The sequence below is a fragment of the Nicotiana sylvestris genome, chromosome 12 (genome assembly GCF_000393655.2).
Source record: "Nicotiana sylvestris chromosome 12, ASM39365v2, whole genome shotgun sequence".
Lineage (NCBI taxonomy): Eukaryota > Viridiplantae > Streptophyta > Magnoliopsida > Solanales > Solanaceae > Nicotiana > Nicotiana sylvestris.
The window spans coordinates 1,208,049-1,230,120 of record NC_091068.1 but is presented as its reverse complement, the minus strand read 5'-3'; the positions used below and the strand labels follow the sequence as shown (position 1 = coordinate 1,230,120).

General features: G+C 38.9%; 2 protein-coding genes across 3 annotated transcripts; one reads left to right on the top strand and one right to left on the bottom strand.

Moving 5' to 3' along the window:
* The first annotated feature begins 13,652 nt into the window (after window positions 1-13,652).
* LOC104219911 (uncharacterized) lies at window positions 13,653-16,786 on the top strand. 2 transcript variants are annotated; one of them, XM_009770679.2, is made up of 4 exons: window positions 13,653-14,062; window positions 16,010-16,027; window positions 16,112-16,309; window positions 16,402-16,786. In XM_009770679.2, the coding sequence occupies exons 1-3, from the start codon at window positions 13,705-13,707 to the stop codon at window positions 16,300-16,302; spliced, it is 567 nt and encodes a 188-aa protein (XP_009768981.1). In that variant the 5' UTR covers window positions 13,653-13,704; the 3' UTR covers window positions 16,303-16,309; window positions 16,402-16,786. The 2 variants fall into 2 exon arrangements, with proteins under 2 accessions (XP_009768981.1, XP_009768980.1); XM_009770678.2 differs by having other exon boundaries at window positions 16,112-16,786.
* Window positions 16,787-16,994: 208 nt separating this feature from the next.
* Window positions 16,995-19,231, bottom strand: LOC104219910 (probable WRKY transcription factor 53). The gene is made up of 3 exons (XM_009770677.2): window positions 18,441-19,231; window positions 18,073-18,201; window positions 16,995-17,863 (listed from the first exon to the last, which is right to left on the bottom strand). The coding sequence occupies exons 1-3, from the start codon at window positions 18,767-18,769 to the stop codon at window positions 17,236-17,238; spliced, it is 1,086 nt and encodes a 361-aa protein (XP_009768979.1). The 5' UTR covers window positions 18,770-19,231; the 3' UTR covers window positions 16,995-17,235.
* Window positions 19,232-22,072: the final 2,841 nt, after the last annotated feature.

The window sequence follows — 22,072 nt, the reverse complement described above, 5'->3', positions numbered from 1 at the left end:
TTTACTAGAGAATGAGCCGTATGCCCGCTAGATTCTCCGTTTCGTTCTTAACTACCATCCGTTGATCCCCGAACACGATCCCGTCTTGATTCCTTAGGCTTTTACCCAGACTTCAAAGTTCCAAATCACTTGAATTCATTCGATAATATCTACATAGCTCGAAATCACTCCTACAAGGCAGAAAATACACAATTAATGCAAAACACTAGCGATTAAAGTTCAAACTCAATTAAAGTGCAGTAATTTAGAGTGTAAGCGATTAAAATACGTAATTATAGCCGATCATCAACACCCCACACTTAAATCCTTGCTCGTCCTCGAGCAATCAAACAACACTTCATATAGACATGACCCTTTTAAACAATTCTCCTAACTCATCACACCAAGAATATTCAAAATAGACTAAGCACAAAAGCGTAATATCTTCACCTCAAGAATTGACTCACAAGTACCATACATCATTCAAAACTCACTCTAACATGGAGGTCTATGACATTACCTTTCTTTCATGAATCAAGTGCCCTCACAATACAAAAGAGAGTAGTTCCACACAATAAAATTTAAGAACACTTATGAACTCAAGATAGAAGAATTTACTCACTCTCAAAAATAACATTCATATGCCACAAAAGATTAACCATAGGCTTGCCCGTAGTGTACTACTCTACTAATCGAGCTCATTCAATCTAGGATCAAGTAGGACTTTTAACTGGTTGTAATGTAGGTTGCAGGTCGGGTAGGATACATTTAGATATACGAGTGGCTACACCTCCCTAAGCACTTTAATTACATAGTTTAAAATTCAAACCTCATACTTATGTCAAACCAAACTCCACCTTCACATCAATGTATATTACCCCATACTTCTGTAAGCACAATTATATCAAGAGCTACCACTATCAATGAATATTTTTCACAGCAATACAACTATATTTTTTTTCTTTTCCAATTCAAGTGGCTCTTACATTTTCAAAACAATGCACATTTCTCCTTATCTCATTAGCTCCACTCAAAAGACAAACCAACCATCCCACAGTTTAACTTTTACAAAGTTCATTAAACCTAACTTGGGACTGGCATAACCGCTTCGTAGCCTATTTGTAGGATGGAACACTCCTGCAAGACAAAAAAATAAGCCAAAAAACTCCGGGTGCAGGCAACCGGGTACAGCCTAGTAAACAGCGATCTCTACAAAAGGACGTTTGGAGGCCCCTAGCCAAATGTCTTGGGCCGCATCAAACGAGGCGAGTACTAGAAGAAGTACACGAGGGGCACTGTGGCGCCCGCACGGGAAACCGCACCCTCGTCAGATGCCTCATTCGCGCCAGATACTACTGGACCACCATAAAAAAAGAAGCCGACGACTATGTTAGGAGATGTGAACAATGTCAAAAGTATGCCCCTATGATACACAAAGTAAGGGAACTCCTTCACTCCGTCACTTCGCCATGGCCATTCATAAAATGGGGAAAGGACATAGTCGGCTCCCTCCCAGTAGGATGAGGTAAGGTACGCTTCCTTTTGGTTTTAACTGACTATTTCTCTAAATGGGTGGAAGCAGGTGCATACACTCAGATACGTGAGCAGGAGGTCATTGCCTTCATATGGAAAAAATTATATGCCATTATGGCATCCCCAAAGAGATCAATTGCGACAACGGACCTCAGTTCGTCGGAAAAAGAACGACCGAGTTTTTCGAAAAATGTCACATCAAACAGATACTCTCCACGCCTTACCACCCTACCACCAATGGTCAAGCCGAATCCTCCAATAAAGTGATATTGAACATATTGAAAAAGAAGCTTGAAGAAGCTAAAGGGCTGTGGCCTAAACTACTACCGGAGGTATTATGGGCATACCGCACTACGCCAAAAACCAGCACAGGAGAAACGCCATATTCACTGGTCTACGGGACCGACACAGTCATACCTATCGAGGTCGGGGAGCCCAGTTTGAGATACTCCAACGAGAGCGGAACAGTCAACGACGAAAGTAGACTACAAGATCTGGATGAAGTTGAAGAACGAAGAGACATGGCCCACATAAGAATGGTAGCCTAAAAACAACAAGTAGAAAGGTACTACAACAAAAGAGCCAAGGTACGACCTCTCAAAGTCAGAGATTACATCCTCAAGGCTAAAACACAAGCTTCGAAGGACCCTAATGAGAGAAAATTGGGAACAAACTGGGACGGACCATACAAAATCGTAGCAACAGCAAACAAAAGAGCTTTCCAGCTAGAAACAATGGAGGGAAAACTACTCCAAAACAACTGGAACGTCGCCCATCTCAAGTACTTCCACTTCTAAAAGAAGGCGTCACCTAAGTTGTACTCTTTTTCCCTCACCCGGGTTTTGTCCTAATCGGGTTTTCCCAGGGAGGTTTTTAACGAGGTAGCGAGGGGGACACCTTAAGGGTTGACATATTGTTCATCACCTCGACCCGTTGGTATAAACTTCGGATCGAAGTAATGAATGGACTACATATAGATAATCAAACCTCCATTGTATGTACGGAATCAAATCTCCATTGTATGTATGGAATCAAATCTCCATTGTATGAACGGAATCAAATCTCCATTGTATGTATGGAATCAGATCTCCATTGTACGTACGGAATCGAATCTCCATTTTGTATACAGAACCAGATCTCCACTAGTTGACATGTGACATCTTCCTATGGGAATATGATCAAATCTCCAAAAGTATAAGTTTGACCTCGTTCGAACCACGACGGGACTCTGCTTCGACGACAGTTCGAAGCAACATCCCAATGGACAAGGCTGTCGACGAAAGTATAAATTCGACCTCGTTCGAACCACGACGGGATTCTACTTTGACGACAGTTCGAAGTGACATCCCAATGGCCAAGGCCATCGACGAAAGCATAAGTTCGACCTTGTTCAAACCACGACGGAATTCTACTGTTGATACCCAATTTTTTCCCGTATATTTTAATATGCAAAATACTTTCAAAATACCATATGTATGCATATATAAGTATGTCCAATTATTTTCTTAATTTTTAAATATTTTTAAACCAATTTATTCCCTTATTTTTATTCATAAAAAGTCCAATAATAATTCCCAAAATTATCATTTTGGTGATTGACTTATTGGATCCTCATATTTGCATTAAAATATAGCTAATATAATTTTTTGTACATTTTTACAAATTTATTTAATATTTTTTAAAGCTGAATTGCATATAATTGCAATATTAGCCGCTTTTTGGATTTAATTGCGTTTATATCAATAAAAATTAAGTCCAGTATTTTTAATTTGATAATTATATGTTATAAGTCATTTTAGTGCTTTTAGTTTATTTTCAAAATTTAATTTGCTATTGTTTTTATAAAATAAATGGGAAAAATTGGCTATTTAAATGTTAGCCCCATTCTATTTCGATTATAGCCTAAATTCGACCCTAATTTGAATCCCAAATACCTTGGCCCAATTCCTATTAAACCCCGACACAATACCGAGTAAATCCAACCCTCCACTCGTTTAAATAACCCACCTGGACTCCCACCTAATCCCAACCGTTGATCGTTTAGATCAACGACTCTCATTACCCCTTTCCTAATTAAACCCAAATGACCCCCCTAAACCCTATCATTTCCCACCATACGCTGCCTCTGAATCTCCCCTTCTCTTAAATCCTCTCTACAACAACATCAGACCCTAATTACCGTCACCCTAATCTACCCTAATCTATGGCTCTCCAGGATCATCTAAGACCTGTACCAGCCTTCCATGACTCCTACATGTTTGCTCTTATGGTTTCAAGGACAGATCTTAAAATACTCTGGTCCAACCTTTGTTCGATTTTAGTTCATGGCCTTTCTCCGGCCGTCTTTAACCTTTCTCCGGCCAGCCATGGCCATTCGAGTCAGACCTTTGACTCTCCTGGTTAGATCGGTAGCTTTCAAGGCCTTTCTCGTTGCTTTTGGTTTCTTCTTAAACCCTAATCTCTAAGGTTCTTTCGATTTCTTTAAGATCTGCTTTAGCTCTATGTTTGCTTTGAGCTTCTAAGAATTTTTCTCGAAGTTTCTTTAAACTTTACTTTCGAAACTCTTTATCTTTTCTGATTAGGGTTTTTCCGGTTAAATTATTTCAAAAATCTCTTCTCTGACTTTTTAATATGTTTAAGATGTGTGCTTGTTCGTTTAAATCCTTGCTTAACTCGTCTGCTTACTATCTTTCGAACTTGTTGTTGTTGAAAACCTTAATTTCTTTGACTGTTTGTTATATGAGTGCTTGTTTAGTTAAGTCTGTTTGATTTGTTTGCCTATCATCTTTTGAGTTCTACTATTGTTGAAAGAACCTATGTCTTTGGGTTTGAAATCGTTTGTTTGAATACTTGACTCGATTTGAAGTTCTTTGTTTCAGAATCTCTTTTTCCTTTACGTGGTTCCTCTGATTCTAGGTTTCTGTTATCTTTGAAACTTGACTATGATTAAAACCGTGATTTTTCAAAGGGGTTTCCCTACTTGCTACTGTAAGACTTTCGCATGCTTTTGATATTCGATGTTTTCTTCACTACTGATTCAATGTGATTTGACCTACTGAACTATCATGTCTCGAATGTTTGCTATCTATTGAGTTTTGTGTTAGTATTGCATGCTATTTCTTTTTGTCAATAGGTTTGGCCTCGTATGCCGAGTGTTTGTGCATCTATTGATATGCTGAGTTTCTCTCTTTGATTGATCTTCAATCTTGTGACTGATTTCAAACCTTTCTTTTGTGAAATTCTAATTTCACTCGCCTGTTAAGGTTAATTGATTCTTTTCCTTGTTTTGCCTTACTGAATCCTTTCCCAAAATAAATGTATTTCTGTACCTAGACTCGATTGCTTACTTAATGTTTTACTACTTCTTTTATGGCAACTATCAGCCTGTTTATAAATTGATTTCTTTCCTTATTTTGAACCTATCACTGCCCGTTAAGCAAGTGATCCATTAATTAAAGGCAATCACTTGTGTAATTGATTATGAATTGTGATTGTTTCCATGTTTGTAATTTATTACCTCTCTTTCACTCGTCTTCAAAAAGCTATAAATACCTTGTACTTCTCTTCTTTCAAAAACACGAACACAAGGCATAAAACACTTGAGTTCAGACACACACTCCACTAAAATCTCTCTCTTTTCTCTGTTGCTACTTTTATTGCTGCCTTACCTAGCCGGCTGAAAGCCAAGGCTAGGTTGTGGGAAGCTTGCTTATTTTTCTCTGCATTTGCATCTTTACTGGTATGTTCTAATTAAGCTTCTACATCAACAACAACATGTTTCTTTACTGTATTTTTCATCCTTATTTGTCTCCTGTTTGTATTTAACCAAGTTCCATTCTCAGACATGCTGTAATCTGCCCCCTTCCTATTTAGAATTAATGTTTCTGTTCACTACTTATTATGACTTGTGAATCCTAAATCCCCATCCCCAATGTATCTAGTATCTGTGGTTGGTTTGGGGCATGACAACACTGGACATTGTTGTGCATGACCCAAACCTGATTCCCCTGGGGTCATAACCTCCATGTTTCTTCTAGATGTTGTGTGTTCTGATTGGTTTATAGGCATGTCAGCACCTTCTATTGTTGTACATGCCCAAATCTAGTCCATGCCTAAGTACATGGGCTCCTTGCAATGGATTCCCAACCGCTGACTCCTTTGTATGAAGTTATTAACTCTGTGTGCTACTAATTACTGTCTTCGTATCACCCTTTATCCCTCTCTTTTATCCCCTTAGTTTTAAAACTCTGTTCCTGCACTTTCACTATCTTTCTAGACTTATGTTCTGCCCCTCTTGTGTGAGCCTTACTTTGGGACCCATGAGCTCCCTCTGAACCTGGACACATAAGGGCTGGCCCTTCCACACTGCACTCATCTCTATTCTGGTTATGTAACTTGGGTGTGAGCACTGGCCGGGGTCCTCTTGAGACTCTTAGGGAACTTTGACACACTCAAATCTGAGAAAGGCTTTGAATCAATGGCATTTGAGGTGGTTTATTCCATAACTTAGAGAGGAAGTCAAGAATCAGGCTTCCTCTGGTTGTAACTTTTTTTTGTACTTTTCTGATGTAATTTATTATCCGGTCTGTAATAATTTTATGATAAATATTGGGGCTGGCTAGTGAAAAGGGTCGGGTAATTATGCATGCTCAAGGGTAGAAAACATGCCTATAGGATTTATGTTCTGAATGATTCAATCCTGCATCTAGAAAGCATGCCTATAGGACTAGTTTTAAATCATGTATGTTCAATTCTGCGTTTAGACACCATGTCTGTAGGATTTATTTTTAATTCTGCATGTTCAACTTCACATCTAGATAACCTGCCTGTAGGACTTATTTAAAATTCTACATGCTGTTGCCACTTAGATATCATGCTTTGGGATCTAAACGGCTATAAGTAAGTATCATGTTCCTAATGTTGAAATCAGTATAAGGTATAGAAATCATGCCTATAGGAATTCCCAAGTAAAATATTGTCTGTTTCCATTCAATACTAGATATCATGCCTATAAGGGTTAAACTCGGCATTTAAATACCATGTCTATAGGAATGAAAATGACCAATACTAGACATCCTGCCTATAAGATCTGCAATAATTTTTTAAAATCAGTTCGACTCTGAACCAGTTTTTTAAACAGCCTAATTTCCTTATTTAACGAGGTTTAACAAACATGCCTATAGGATCTCAAACCATTCGTTTAAAACTGTTACTATTTTTCCACATTCTAAATCAATTAGATATCATGTCTATAGGACCTCACCCAAACACTTTGGCAAGCCTTAGGATAATAACAATAAAAAAAATTGAATCCGCCTTTGTAATTGCTACAGCTAGCAGGCAGGCTTGATTCAGACTTCTTTTCTGAGTTATGTATTAAGCTGGTCTGATTCCACAATTGAACTCCCCTCGTCTTTAGTATTTTAAAATCATACCTTAAATGTATGTGTAAGTCATGCTATTTATGTATTTGTTTGAGGAGGTATACATGAGCCTTTACTTGTTTACATGTTTCCTCTAATATGCAATATTATTTGTTTTATATGTCGCCTTAGATTTTTTACTTTTTGAAACCAAAATCAGTCTAATATCCCTCCCTTTTAGGAACAGTAGTCCTAAATTCCTGTGGGACTGATAAGAATGAGGCGGGTAATAGCGTGCAATAGTGATCGAGACCAATCCGCGCTTTAATACCTTAACGGGGTGAGAAGTGTAGATGTGGATATGATGACCGGTGCGCTAATACCACGTGTATCCCCTATTTTTAGGAGTGTCATACCGGGTATCGCATTGATGTGATCCATATTAAATATAAACCTAGGACCCACCTTTCCCTTGATTTGCAAACTTCTCTTCTTTTAATTGTTCTTTCTCTTATGTGTTTAAATTTAAATCCCCTTTTATTTAAGCCTTATTTGATTACTTGCTAATTGCACAAATTCACAAAAACTGTCTGGCTGGGAACCACACTAGCGGATCTTGAGGGGTGCCTAACACATTCCGTTTAGGATAATTTCAAGCCCTTACCCTTATTCAAATAACTTAGAATTAAACCCTGTATGTGTCCTAGTGCATCTTAAATCATTAGGTGGTGACTCTTCAAATGCAAAACCCAGTTCCCAAAAGGAACGAGTTGTCCCATACCAAATGTCGTAAACCCGATTTCGCGAGAAAAAGGGGGCACACAATCTACTTCGACGACAGTTCGAAGCAACATCCCTATGGCCAAGGCCCTAGATGAAAGTATAAGTTCAACCTTGTTCGAACCACGACGGGATTCTACTTCGATGACAGTTCGAAGCGACATCCTAATGGCCAAGGCTATCGACAAAAGCATAAGTTTGACCTCATTCGAACCACGATGGGATTCTGCTTCGACGACAGTTCGAAGCGACATCCCAATGGCCAAGGCCATCGACGAAAGCATAAGTTCAACCTCGTTCGAACCACGATGGGATTCTTCTTCGACGACAGTTCGAAGCAACATCCCAATGGCCAAGGCCATCGATAAAAATACAAGTTCAACCTCGTTCAAACCACGACGGGATTCTGCTTCGACGACAGTTCAAAGCAACATCCCAATGACCAAGGCCATCGATGAAAATACAAGTTCGACCTTATTTGAACTACGACGGGATTCCACTTCGATGACAGTTCAAAGCAACATCCCCACGGCCAAGGCCGTCGACAACAATATAATGTCGACCTCGTTCGAACTACGACGGGATTCTACTTCGATGACAGGTCAAAACAACATCCCAATAGCCAAGGGAGTTAATATAATGTGTGATAAATGCATGAAAAAACAAGCCGACGAAAGTAAAATTTTACATTACAGCAAAATATCATTTACAATTGCCCTTACAAACAGGCCCAAGCACGACTCGTGCAAAAATTCCAAAACAAAAGTAAATACAAACCAGGACTACACAACATCCCCAGCGGGTTAAGCGTCTTCATACCTTGAATCTGAAGCAAGGTGATTCGCGCCATCAGAATTGATGCCCTCCCTGTCAGGTGTGAGGGGGTCGTACCCGCATGACTCACGAGCTGCACGAGCTTCGGCGTGCATAGCCTGAACCTCCACCTCAGTAGCCCTACCCTCGGTGTGAAAATACTTATACACATCAAGCCGAGCCTCCGTATGGACCCACAACTTGTACAAATGGCGGGCGCTCCCGGATCAACTGAGGTACGAGACGTAGAAGGCTGAGAACGTTGACTTGCCTCCTCCGCCCTTGGCGAGGCAATTTGTCCCTTCAATGCGGCCAACTCCGCCTCCAGCTCCTTGACACGCCCTTTGAGCCCTGCAACTTGATGTCTAGAGGCTTCCCTCTCTCCAGTCAGTTCCAACCTGGAAATACGGAGGGCATCCTCCAAAGATACCGATTCAGAAATAGCTATCGCCAACTTATCGGCACTGACGATCACTAGCCCTTAAGCCCCTCAATCTTCACTACCTTAGCACTCAACTCGGCAGTCAAGTCGGCCACCTTCAGTTGCAAGTCGGCATTCTCAGCCGTCACCCCCTACTCAATTCAAGCTCGTCCGCTTTCGCCTTAAGGGAGGCCTCTAGTTCGCTATTATTGGCGACGCCTTCACAAGCTCCTCGTCCCTCTCCCTTAGCTCCTCTATCTTGCGCTCCAATTGGTCCTCCCGCTGCTTGAGCGCCTCACGAAATACCTGGAACTCAGGATCCTGATGATAAATGTCGGACATCACCCGATGCTTAGCATGATACTACTGATAATTGGACGATATCTTCTCATAAAGGCCCGTCCTTTTTCTCTCACGACGCTCTCTCTCCACCTCCAGGACGAGGGTCTGACAAAAGAGAAGGGAAGAAGTTAGAAACAAAATACAGAACGACGATTATCTTACCAATCCAACAACAAAAAGAGGAGAGGTACCTACCTACAAGGCCATACCAGCGACCTTCTGAGATAACTCCATGTCGCTCATTGCTCCAAGTATCTCGCTTTCAGGAGCAACACATAGAGGATCGAGAGTCGATGCCACCTGCTCGCTGTTCAACAGCAAGTTGTAGTTCCCCAGAACTGCCATATGACGGTCGGATCTGTCCGTCCTAACCTCTACATGGGTATGGCGACCCATAAATTCATTAACATCCTCTGGGTAGATATCCAAACCTGAGCCGCCAACCTCAACACGAGGCCTTCCAACATTAGACGACGCACCACCTTCATGGAGCGCACTGAACCGGCTCCCGTACCAACTCCTTCCACTTGGGGAGATCTCCCCGAAAAAATGGCTTCGGCCATGAATACGGTTACCAGGGCCGTCCGGGATGCCCTGCTGTCATCGGCGTCCATAGCCACGCCCTTCCCCTGCTCCAGCCTCCTTCTTTTTCTCTCCAACGGCTCATCCCCGTTAGAAGATTCATAGAAAGAATGTGAGGCCGGTACCGAAGAAGCCTCCTCCCTCGTGGCCACAACTCGAGAAGAATCTCCCAATTGAATAGGTTGAGGACGACCCTCCCGAACAGACTCGCTCAAGATAAACCGTGTGTCTACAGTAGCAACGACTTTTCTAAAGGCGGGAACTGGCGCCCTCCGCCTAAAAGCTCCCCGACCTATCATCACAAAAGGGTCGTACTATTAAGCAAGGTTGCATGGCCAAAGAAGTAGTAAGTCATTTACCTGAGGAAACTTTAGGGCCATAACGTTGTACGAAGGTAGGCCAAGTCCGAGTTTCTACTGCATAAGGCAACAGGCGGGCTACCCAATCCTTGATACCCGCAATGGGGCGAGGCGGACGACCCATAGCTGCAAAACGGCGAGTATGTAAAAGTTACAGTAATTACAGATTAGAGGGGAACGTAACGAACGACGACACTTACAGTTCCGTTCCATCGCTCCGGAAATCTGGCGGAGTCAGAAACGATGTGTTCGGTCTTGACAAAGAAATACTTGTGCCAAAACTTTCGGCTCACCCGGTCATCCGTCCCGACCACCAGCCCTTTCATACCACGAAGCCTCAAATGCACCATGGTACCCCTGAGGAAGCCAGGCATGAACAGGTGCAAAAGGTGATGGACGGAAATACTATATTCCGCCAACTCTGCATACTTAGTTACTAGTAAAAGCACCTTGAGCGTGTATGACAAAAGTTGTGCTGGGCAAACTTGGTAAAATATGCAGAATTCTTCCGCTAAGGGGAAGAGAGGAAGGGTATAGCCGATCATAAAAGGGTACTCATAGAAAGCACAGTACCCAGGTCTGTGGATGTCCATGTAATCTCTCCCCGCTGGAACCATTTCTATATGAGCAGGAATGCCATACTTTATACGAAGGGCATCAATATGGACCTACTCTGTCTCAGAAAATATGGGGTTTGGGGTGGGAGGTGGATCTTGAGGAAGTCACTCCGGGATAAGGGGTGCCTCGGTAGCAGCTCCTCCACCGTAGAAGGGCTGTCATTCTCTTCTACCACAACCTCTCCACTATCAGAAGGAGGCATCGTTGATGATGGGGTGGCTTTAGGAACCTCCTCACGAGAACGACGAGACCTCGGCATAATATCGTATGGAGGAGTATTAACACAAAAGGAGGAAAGAAGAAGAAGCTTTGGGTGAAGATCGAAAGAAGAACAGAAAGATATGAAAACAAACTAGGAATAGCGAAAGGGGTTTCAAGAAGAGGAATGGCCAAAGTTTTTCAAAAAATCAAACCCTTCACCTATTTATAGGATTGGGAGGCGCCAGAATCGAGGCGATAGACTTCAAAGCAGCGCAAGAATCGAAGCACCAAGCCGTCAGTCCCTACCTTGAAAATCTGCGCAATGATGACGCACATAAAGCTGACATCACTTCCCGGAGAAGTGTACCACACGATATCTTGCTGAATATGATGACCAATTCCCGTTGGCCACGTCATGTCGTTCCCACAGGTCAAATTTCTCCAAAAGAATGCACGAGGTACGCTCATCAAGGACGCATCCGGCCGCGACCCTGACAAGTGGAGGGACTAACTGTATGGGTCCAAATTTGACCAACCTTGACCTATGATGAGTACGACCAACGACCGAGTATCTTCGAATCGGCATCCCGAGGAAGACGACCTTAAGGCAAAAATAGAAACTGTACGACTCTTGTAGAAATATAAGCCAATTAGGAGACATTGAGAATATTCTATTGAATATTCCTTGTATTTTTAATTCTTATAATTCTGAATGCTTTCTCTCTAGTATATAAGGGGAAAAAAGATCTTGTAAGGAAAATGGACATTCGAAAAGTGAACGAATCTTGAATACAAAGAAACTTTGCAACTCCTTACCTACAATTAGTCTAGAGATAATTATCTTCAGCTACGATTTACCCCTTCATCTTTGATTGATTTGTCCAAAAAGGTTTTAACATCTTTTGAGTCAAACAATAGTCTTGTTTTAAAAAAAATTCATATTCTATTTTTAGTTTTTCATCCGTAAGTTAAAAACTCTAAAACCCAATAAAAACTTCAACTAGGTATACAAAAAAGTAAATTTTCAACTCAAAACGCAAATATTTGCTAATTTTGAGCTGCAAAAAGGCAATATAAAAAACCTCGATATAATTCAACTGAGCATTATATAAAATTATAAACTACTAAATTTTGAGCTCAAATATATCAATCTCATTCTTTCAATAATTATTGTTATTTCCTGAGCAGTAAACCTAAAAATATCTAACTCACAAATAACTTCAACTAAGCAGGGCCGGCTCTAGTGCCTTGTCTAATAAGGCGTGTGTTGGGGCCCCCATTTTTTGAAATAATTGGTATATAATAATTTAAATAAAATAAAATTTAGAGTTTTTAGTACAAAGTTAGACTATTTCATATAAAACAATTTTTTTTTCTCCATATATGTAAATAAAGTAACCGTTTGAGTTACTTTAAAGGGGGTAGTATGCAAATGTTTTTTAACGTGTGAATTGAAATTAATTTGACAAGAAAAAATAGTATAACGAGAAGATACTATGCACTCAATCAAATAAAATGGCTTGATTCTTTTTAAAATATTTATTTTACTTATAAAATAATGTTATCAGTTCCTATAACAGTTTCCTCAGCGATAACAAGTTTTTCAAAATTAAAATTGATAAATCTTAGCTAAAATAAATAATAGCTCAAGAAAGACTAAATGAGTTGGCTATAATATCAATTAAAAAGGAATTATTAGAAGAAATAATGATTACTAAAAAATTATTATAAAAAATTATTAACAACTTTGCATCTCAAAAAGCTAGAAGAATAGACTTCAAATAAAAATATATATTATATCTTTTAAAAAAAATTTAGGCATCATATTAAACTTTGGTTTTAGGTCATATATGAGCTTGAGCCGCCCCTGCAACTAAGCATAATAGAAAAAGTAAAATTTTCCTCAAAAACCACAATAATGTTTTATTTAAAAATGCAAATGACCTAACTGCCCCCTAAATTTGCATCGAATTTTAAAGCTAATTACCCTATTTTTATTTATTTTATTTTAGCATCTCTATTCAATGAAAAGAGTACTAATAACACCTATGGCAGTTGATAGTGCTTGTGTGGCACAGTGTAATTGATGTGGTCATAGGGAGTGTTATCACCCTAAATAAAAAAAACACTAAAATCGAAAAAAAAAAAAATTTAAATTACAAGTAAACGTCAAAAGAATAAGAGAAAGAAATTAGAAACTGTTTATTTGGTAAAAAAAAATTATGGGACCATATATTAATATTAATTATGTCAATTTGAGGTGTTAAAATGATTGAGTGGCCGACTTTAAAATTTGGTATAAGTTTAGGTGTCAATTAGGCCATTTTGCTAAATGTTCAAGGTCAAACGGCCCATACATGAAAGTTCATAGAGAAAAAGGTTAATGGGCCATCTTTAAATTAAGAAGAATTAATCTAACTAGCTATCTATCCAACCTCTTAAACTAAAAATAGCCGACGGATGTATTGCTTATGATTAAACGATCTATAATATGTGTATAATCATGTATAATTTATATAAACTGGCTAGAAAAAGTAAATAATAAATCGAGTCGGCTATTTATGTAAAGATTCCTTAAATTAAGTAAATTAAGCCCAACTATGAACCGGTTCATAAATCATCTAGCAAGCCCACATTCAACTCCTCTCAGTCTATCTCCTACTTACGGTTGAGCCTCCCTTTCATCAAGCCAAAAAAAGGTCATTTCTGCAAAATGTTAAACTGCTTACACCCTGTTTGGAAGAATCCCATAACGCTAGCTTCCTCTTCTTCTCCATTTTTCCACTGTTTCCAAACATGTCCCAATTTGAGAAATACTACCAAACAACTCAATTACTGTGGTAAAAGTAGAAGACTTGACAGTAAAAGAAGATCAAGAATTGTGAAATGTGGATTTTTACCTGTTGATCCATGGGCACCAAATGTTGATTCACAAAGCATAGCTTCACAGCTTTTTGCTTTTTCACTTTTCCCTTATATTGGTTTTTTGTACTTCATTACCAAATCCAAGACTGCTCCTAAACTTACACTTTTTGGGTTCTATTTCTTGCTTGCTTTTGTAGGGGCCACTAGTGAGTAACATCCTTATTTTGATTTTTACATGCTGTTTTTCTTGTTATGTTGTTTAGATTATTCATCATAATTTGACTGTTTTTTAGATTGATCAGTAACATCATTTAGGGAAAATGTTGAAATTTACCACCGGAAAAGTTGCTGCCATGTGACCAGGAGGTCACGGGTTCGAGCCGTGGAAACGGCCTCTTGCAAAAATGCAGGGTAAGACTGCCTATAAAAGACCCTTACGGTCCAGTCCTTTCCCGAACCCCGCGCATAGCGGGAGCTTAGTGCGCTGCACTGGCTTTTTATTCACGCGATGTATGGGAAGGATCACATCCTTAGGGATGTGATGCAGACATCCTATCCTAATGGAAGCATTAGTGTATGCTTCCACGGCTCGAACCCGTGACCTATAAGGTCATACGGATACAACCTTACCGTTGCTCTAAGGCTCCCCTTTGAAATTTACCACTATAAATCTTAATTTTACCATCGGTTATATTTTGGGGTCATTAAGCAGATAGAGAATAGTTGGATATGTTAATTGATATTTTATTGATTATGAATCACTGTGAGACAGAATTTAAAATTTGCTGCAATTGATTCGATTAGGTTGTCTTAACATTTGTAGTTACTGCTCTCTTGCGAATCAAAGGAGCTGGCGATGAAGAACAAAAAGTTAGTCACCATGTGTAATTTGGTTAATGTGGCAGCACAGAAGAAAATAATTAGCTGTCAAATTGAAGGGGAGGTTCTATAGAGTAATAATGATTATCCCTTCTGTTAGGAATAACTGAAATAATCGGATATGTTAGAGGTCTTGGAGACATATCAGCTCTTAGGTTGAGTTGTTACAGAATAGTTGTTGTTGAAAACTGGTTTTTTAAGGCTTAGTAGCCTAAGCGCACGTAATGAGGGAGGGAGAGAGAGAGAGAGAGAGAGATTATGTTTAATAATGTAGTAAAGGTATCGGCATGCTCTTCTCTCTTTTCTCTATTGAACTATGGAAAGCACTTTATAGTAGCGACATGGATTCACCACAACTTATGATTTCGCCAATGGGGCAAACAAAGGCTAATTCGTTCTGGTTGTTATGACTAACAAGAAACGGTAGGTTCTTTCGGTGCGCTTTGGTCCTTCTTACGAAGACTATCCTTTGTATAACTATGATCCAAGAGATTTACCGAAAACTTGTTTTTACTCTCAATTTTCCATATTCAACAAGAAAGCTTGTTATTTTCTTTTACGGCTAAATAGTAGTATAAAGTTATACAATCAAACCTCTCTATAACAACCTCGTTTGTTCCAAATATTTTTGGATGTTATAGCGAAGTGCTGTTATATAGAACATATATTATAACATAATATGAAAATTGGTTCCGAAAAAGCTTGGCTTTTATAGTGAAGAGTTGTTATATAGGGATATTGTTATAGAGAGGTCTGACTGTAATTCTAACCATTGTTTCATCTCTTATTTTTTCTTGTATGTTACTTTCAAAGAATATTCTTTATGTGCACTTAGGGTGGTTTGGAGTTATAAAGGCATCAAGTATGAATGCAGATGCCTTCTCTGGCTTTCCAGAGGATATGTCTGGATTTAATTCTTGACTAGGTTCCGATCCGACGAGAACAATCATTGAAATGTTTTCCCGTGTAGGTTGTTGGTTTTATGTGCTTGAACAGTTTGTCGTTAGTGACTGGTTTTATGCATTTCAGGACACTTTAACTATAGTTGGAAAATCTTTCATCACTATCCTCTTTTTATTTCTTCTATCGCATTACGTTCAATAGATGGAAAGTAGTGTGTAAATTTTGTCCCTCATATTTCTCTTCTGATGTCATTACATATGTACTTCGTAATCTTCTTCAAAAATTTACCTCTCTATACTGGCAATATTATTTTAACTTCATTTTATTTGTTCTGATCTTGTGGTTCCTTCTCTTTCACCTCGTTCGTGCAGTTCCTGCAGGAATTTATGGTAACTTCCTCTCTCAGTAAACAATCTATTAATTGTACTAATCAAACTTAAATTTGTGATTCTAATTGATATGCTTTGTGACAGCGAAAGTGCATTATGGAACTTCTCTATCGAACGTGGATTGGTTGCACGGAGGAGCTGAGTCACTGCTCACTTTAACCAACTTATTCATTGTGTTGGGTCTAAGAGAAGCTATTAGAAAAACCGGGAATCCTGAAGAAGGCAAAACCAATGATGTCTCTGGAATTAAAGAGGAAAAGAAGTCATCTTTCTAGTTGACATGTACTTATCATCCTTTGTTGTTTGTATGCATCAGTATATCATTGGTTCAAAGAAAAATGTCTGTTTTTTCTTTGCCCGTCTGTTTTCGGTAGGTAGTTGCTGTTATTGATGTGTTGGCCCGGACCCTCCGGTCAAGATTGTATCTTACCACAAGCATAGTTGCAAGGATCCCATCTTGATGCATCAACAGAGAAAGATTGCATAAAATTGACGGCATGACGCAGACATTGAAGACCTCAGATAATCACCATCTACTCTGGTTCTCGTGTTTTTGGTGATGGTTCTAATCGTTCTTAAACTATTGTATTTTTCTTATTTAATTTGTTGGAATTTATGGTTTGGTTCTCTTGATGACCTATTGAAATACAATGCTCCAACAAATTTCATGTAAATGGTGTGTTCCTGTTGAAAGGCTAAAATAATTTGGTCACGGAGTTTCAGAAAGAAAGGAAGACTTTTGAAACTTGTGGTCTAAAACGAGCCATAAATATTTATGTGGAATGTCACATAAATTGGGACGAAGGGAGTAATAGTTTTACTTATACCTACACTCTGTTAGTTGTTCTGACTTTGTGGTTTCGCCGATTGTTCTCGGTCTACTTATGATAGTAAGCAAAGGTGAATCCAACTTAGCTTTCTGTAGTTTGATAGATTCATGAATGTTCAATAGCCTTTTGAAAGAATATGCTTGAATTTCACTCGCAGCTTGATGTCAGATTACAGGAAGTTCAGTCCTTGTAATACAGTAGACTATTGTATACAAATAATAGCTAGTTTCTATTCAATTTCTAGTTTTGTTGCTAAGTTTTACAAAGCATGTCTATACTAATTATTAAAGGAGGGATCATCGACTTTTACAAAGTATTCTGGTGATCACATCCACACTGTTCATCTTTATTGTTCTTTTCAAGTGCATTAGTTTGTGTTCATGAGAAAAATCTGGGGTTATCGAATGGAAAATTTGGATCTAGCTCAAAATGGTCTAGTGAAAACTCGCTGCCCACAATTGGAGAACTTGTTGAGGAAGTGTTGGCTGAGAATATATCAGTGAGGTCTGATTCTGAACGGTGCACGTTATGAACCATTCCAAAACCATTCATCTGACAGCTGCTTGAGATTGAGAAGTAGTTTGATTCAGGGGTTGTAGGAGAGACAAAAGACGGTGAATAGCCGCCACCTATCATCAGATTTTCATCAACATGGGAAATCTGGAAATGTTGATTTTCATCTGTCAAACTAGAGAACGTTGGAGGAAAGGAGAAAGAACATGCTGCTGTTGTCTCAGTCTTGTCCAAATCATTAGTATCGACTCTCAGGTTTGCTCTCAAGTTCATGAGTACTTCATTTGAATATTGCCCTGTTTGATAGTTGGCTTGTTTCTTGAATTCTTGATTTTCTGGTGATTTCGGTTGTAGTGCAGAATTAGTAGCTTGGTGACAAGTATGAGAGCCTTTGTATGTGATCTCAAATACAGTAGGATCATCATCTGACCTTTGCACTTGTTTTGTCGTCCAACAGTTTTGCATGTGACGATATGTGCATCTGTAGTAACTTCTGCAAAACATATGCGAACTTGGTATCAGAACATAGGACTGGTAGGCAGGGGCAGAGCTAGAAGCCCGGCTACGGGTTCGGTCAAACCTTGTAGCTTTTGCTCAAACATAGCATTTGTGTTAAAAAATTCATTAAATAAGTACACATAAGCATATAATTGTTTTTAGTGCATTTTATATATAGAACATGAGAAGAAATTGACTTATTACCTAGGATATTTAGCACCAAGAATGTCTTTCTGACCATACTTTCTCCAGCTATATCCATCATCAGTAGGACCTTCAAATCCAGTCTCGGCGCTGACTTTGACTTGTTCAGTCCATGTGGGCTGTGATTTTCTGCAACATACATCAAGAACCAGGTTAAGTTGACCTATTCGCAGTTTCATTTTATATGACGCTGTTTGACTGGATGCGACATAACAAAAGTACCCTTAAAACTTGTGAGTCTAAACATGTGATGATATTTCTGTGGCTATAGGAGCATGTCCTAAAGAGTAAAACGAGAAGTGTAAAGTTAAAGAGTTTCTAAGTACAGAAAAGTGGAGTATCATGTTTTATAACGGAATTTGATCTACCTCTTTTTCGAAATATTTATGAGCTCCTGTTGATCTTTGAAACTCCTTTTCTTGTCATCACTCCTAGGACTTCCATCAACTGAAACCGAAGATTCGATCGCGCCACATGTTTGTGGCAGAGGCTGTGGAGATTGAACGGCCGATCCACTGCATTTGAGAATTAACAGAGATTGCTCATAAGAAGAAAGTATCTTCTGCAGAAGCAATTCTTGATTTTCAGAAATTGAAGGCATTGACCTCAAGTAAGCTCTAAGTTGCTTTGTGTGTTCAATACCTTGAGTTAGCTCATTGATAAGTGTATTGTATTCCCAATTGAAAGCACAATCCATTTTAAAAGAAGGAATTGGAAAAGAAAAAGGGGAGCTATTATGTAGCGTAGAAAAGTGGACGCGGCCCCAAGTTTCCCAACAACAGCTTAGCTTAGTAGCTCAACTCTTTCTACTGACGAGGCGTGTTGAGTTTCTTAGTAAGTGGACTCGAACTTGAAGTATACAGGGTTACAGGGAATTTAGACACGATGTGAACCTACTTATGAGTGGAATGTCAGTGACAAGCAAATTACGGTGGCAAGCATTACTTAGGGAAAACACGATGTGAATCTATTTATGAGTGGAATGTCGATGACAAGCAAATTACTCGGGGAAACGAGCACAATCTTGGAATATGGAAAAAAATTTGTTTTTTTGTGGGATTTAGTAACTTATTTATGAAATTTGATGGAGAAGTTGGGTGCATGAGATGGTGGATTTTGTAGGAGATGAGTAATGAAAACAAGAAGATAGTAACATTTGAATTTAAAAGGGAAGGATATATAATGTAAATAATGAGAAGTGAACAAAAAAGGCATGTGGAAAAAAGGGAGAGTTGACTGCTAAAAACGAGTTTTTCTACGTGGAATGGTCGTTGGTCAAATAAGAAAGTCCAAATGTTGAGTGCTGACCAATTCAAACTAACAGTACCTATTAGTTCTCTTCCACTTATCTCAAACGAGTATAGACTATACTTCTTTTCTTTTTTTTTTAATTTTTTATCTGGTACTCACATTGGGGTCCGACTAATCCGGATTCGCGCCGGAAAGTCCCACATTAGGGCCACTTATCTCAAACGAGTATAGACTATACTTTTTTTTTATTTCTCACCCGGTATTCGGTACCCACATTGGGGCCTGACTAATCCGGATTCGCGCCGGGAAGTCCCACATTGGGGGATAAAGCGCTCCCTAACAAAGGCGACTCCATACGCAGGGGTTCGAACTCGAGACCTCTGGTTAAAGACGAAGGAGTACTTACCACTCCAGCACTATACTTTGTGATAAGATACTCAGAGCTAAAATTTTCGTTAATGGGAGTCAAAGTATAAAGGAAATACTCGAAGACGTCTATTCACAATTTGAGTCGTAACATTATAAATTTAAATTCTCATCAAATAAATTTCCTAGAGATTGAAATTATACTTATATCAGTATTTAAAGATGTGACGGCATAAGGTACAGGTTATCTATTCAAAGGCAAGAAGCTCCACAATTTTTTGTAAATTTTTAATATTTCTATAAAATATCTATCTCTCTCTCTCTCTCTATATATATATATATATATATATATATTGTACATGTGGAATAAATACGAATCAAACTCTCTTACGACATTAGCACGATGCATTCCTTGCGTAACGCTGTGAATCTAGAAACAGAGAAAAGTCCATTATATTGGCTGACCAATTCAAACCTCCCTTTTTGTCTATGATTTGGCCATTGTGACATTAATGATTGAGAAAATTAAATCTTGATATTTTGCTTTCCAAAGAGAAATAAAGCAACAATGGGTAGAAATCAAGCTGAGAGAATGAAACTTCAACATCTCTTAGCTACATGCAAAAAAAAATGTTAGAAGACAAAGGCATTGTCATTTAAAATGAGACTCTTGACTAAAGGCTAAATTAGCAAAATCATTAGCTATTGAATTAACCTCCTCGTTAGAGGTGGACTTATGCGTAGTATTGAGGGGTCACTAAACCCCGTAAAATTTCTCGTGTTTTGGTATGTTAGGGCCAAAAAACTAAAATACAGGCCAATTTTTAAACTTTTGTGTGTTATCACGTCATTTGCATGAATCCGGGATACCAGATCCGAATCGCCTAAAATTTAAGGGCGATAAAAAATGACCTATTAAATTATAGTTATGGCTTCAGCATGATCGTTTCTTATTTATTTGGCATTTTAGGGCAAAAAAACTGGAATGGGGCTCGATTTTCAAATTTTCTTGTGCATAGTCCACGTCATCTGCACGAAGTCGGGCTACCGAATGCGAATCACCTATATCTTGCGGGGCCATAAAAAAGACATAATGAACAATAGTCATGATTTCGGCATGACCGTTCCTCTTTTTTGGCATTTTAAGGTCAAACAACTGGAATTCGAGTCGATTTTCAAATTTTCGTGTGCAATAATCCATGCCAACTGCATGAATTCGGACTACCGGATTCGAATCACCTAAAATTATGGGGGGCCATAAAATGACCTAATGAACAATAATCATGGCTTCAACATGACTGTTCCTCATTTTTTTGGTATTTTAGGGCAAAAAAATTGGAATTCTGGTTGATTTCCAATTTTTCGTGTGCTATAGTCCATGCCAACTACATGAATACGGGCTACAGGATCCGAATCACCTACATAACGACCCGACCGACCGTTTTGAGTATTACAACCCCGATCCCCCATTTACTGCTCAACTTATGCATTACACTTGGTATGTGACTTGCCGGGGTAATTGATTCTAGTTCGATGAGGTTTCCGAATGAATTGAGACACTTAGTCTCAATGATGAAAGCTTAAAGATGAAATAAATGACCGGATGGTGAAATATGTATAAACGACCCCGGAATAGAATTTTGATAATTTCAATAGCTTTGTATGGTGATTTTGGACTTAGGAGCGTGTCCGAAAAATTATTTGGAAGTCCGTAGTTAAATTAGGCTTGAAATGGTGAAAATAAAAAATTTAAGTTTGGAAGTTTGACCAGGGAGTTGACTTTTTGATATCGGGATCAAAATCTAATTCTGAAAATTTGAATAGCTCCGTTATGTCATTTATGACTTATGTGCAAAATTTGAGGTCAATCAGACTTGATTTTATATGTTTCGACATCGAATGTAGAAATTGAAATTTCTTAGTTTCATTAAGCTTGAATTGGGGTGTGATTCGTGGTTTTAGCATTGTTTGATGTGATTTGAGATTTCGACTAAGTTTCTATGATGTTATAGGATTTGTTGGTGTATTTGATTGAGGTCCCGGAGGCCTCGAGTGAGTTTCGGATGGTTAACGGATCAAAGTTTGGACTTGAAGTTTGCTGAAATGTAGTGTTCTGGTTTCCTTATAAGCGATTGCGTGGGAAGTCCCACGATCGCGTAGGCTTATGATGGCAACTGGAAAATTGTGATATGCGATCGCGTAGATTTGACAGGGTTTTGCTATGCGAACACGTGACTAAGGCCACGTTCGCGTAGTGAAAACGAGGCAAAAGCTGGCCAAGCGCTTAACCCTTAGCGATCGTGGATAATTCCGCGATCGCGTAGGTCTGGAAAGTTGGTTATTCGCGATCGTGTGCATTCATCCGCGATCGCATAGTGTTAAA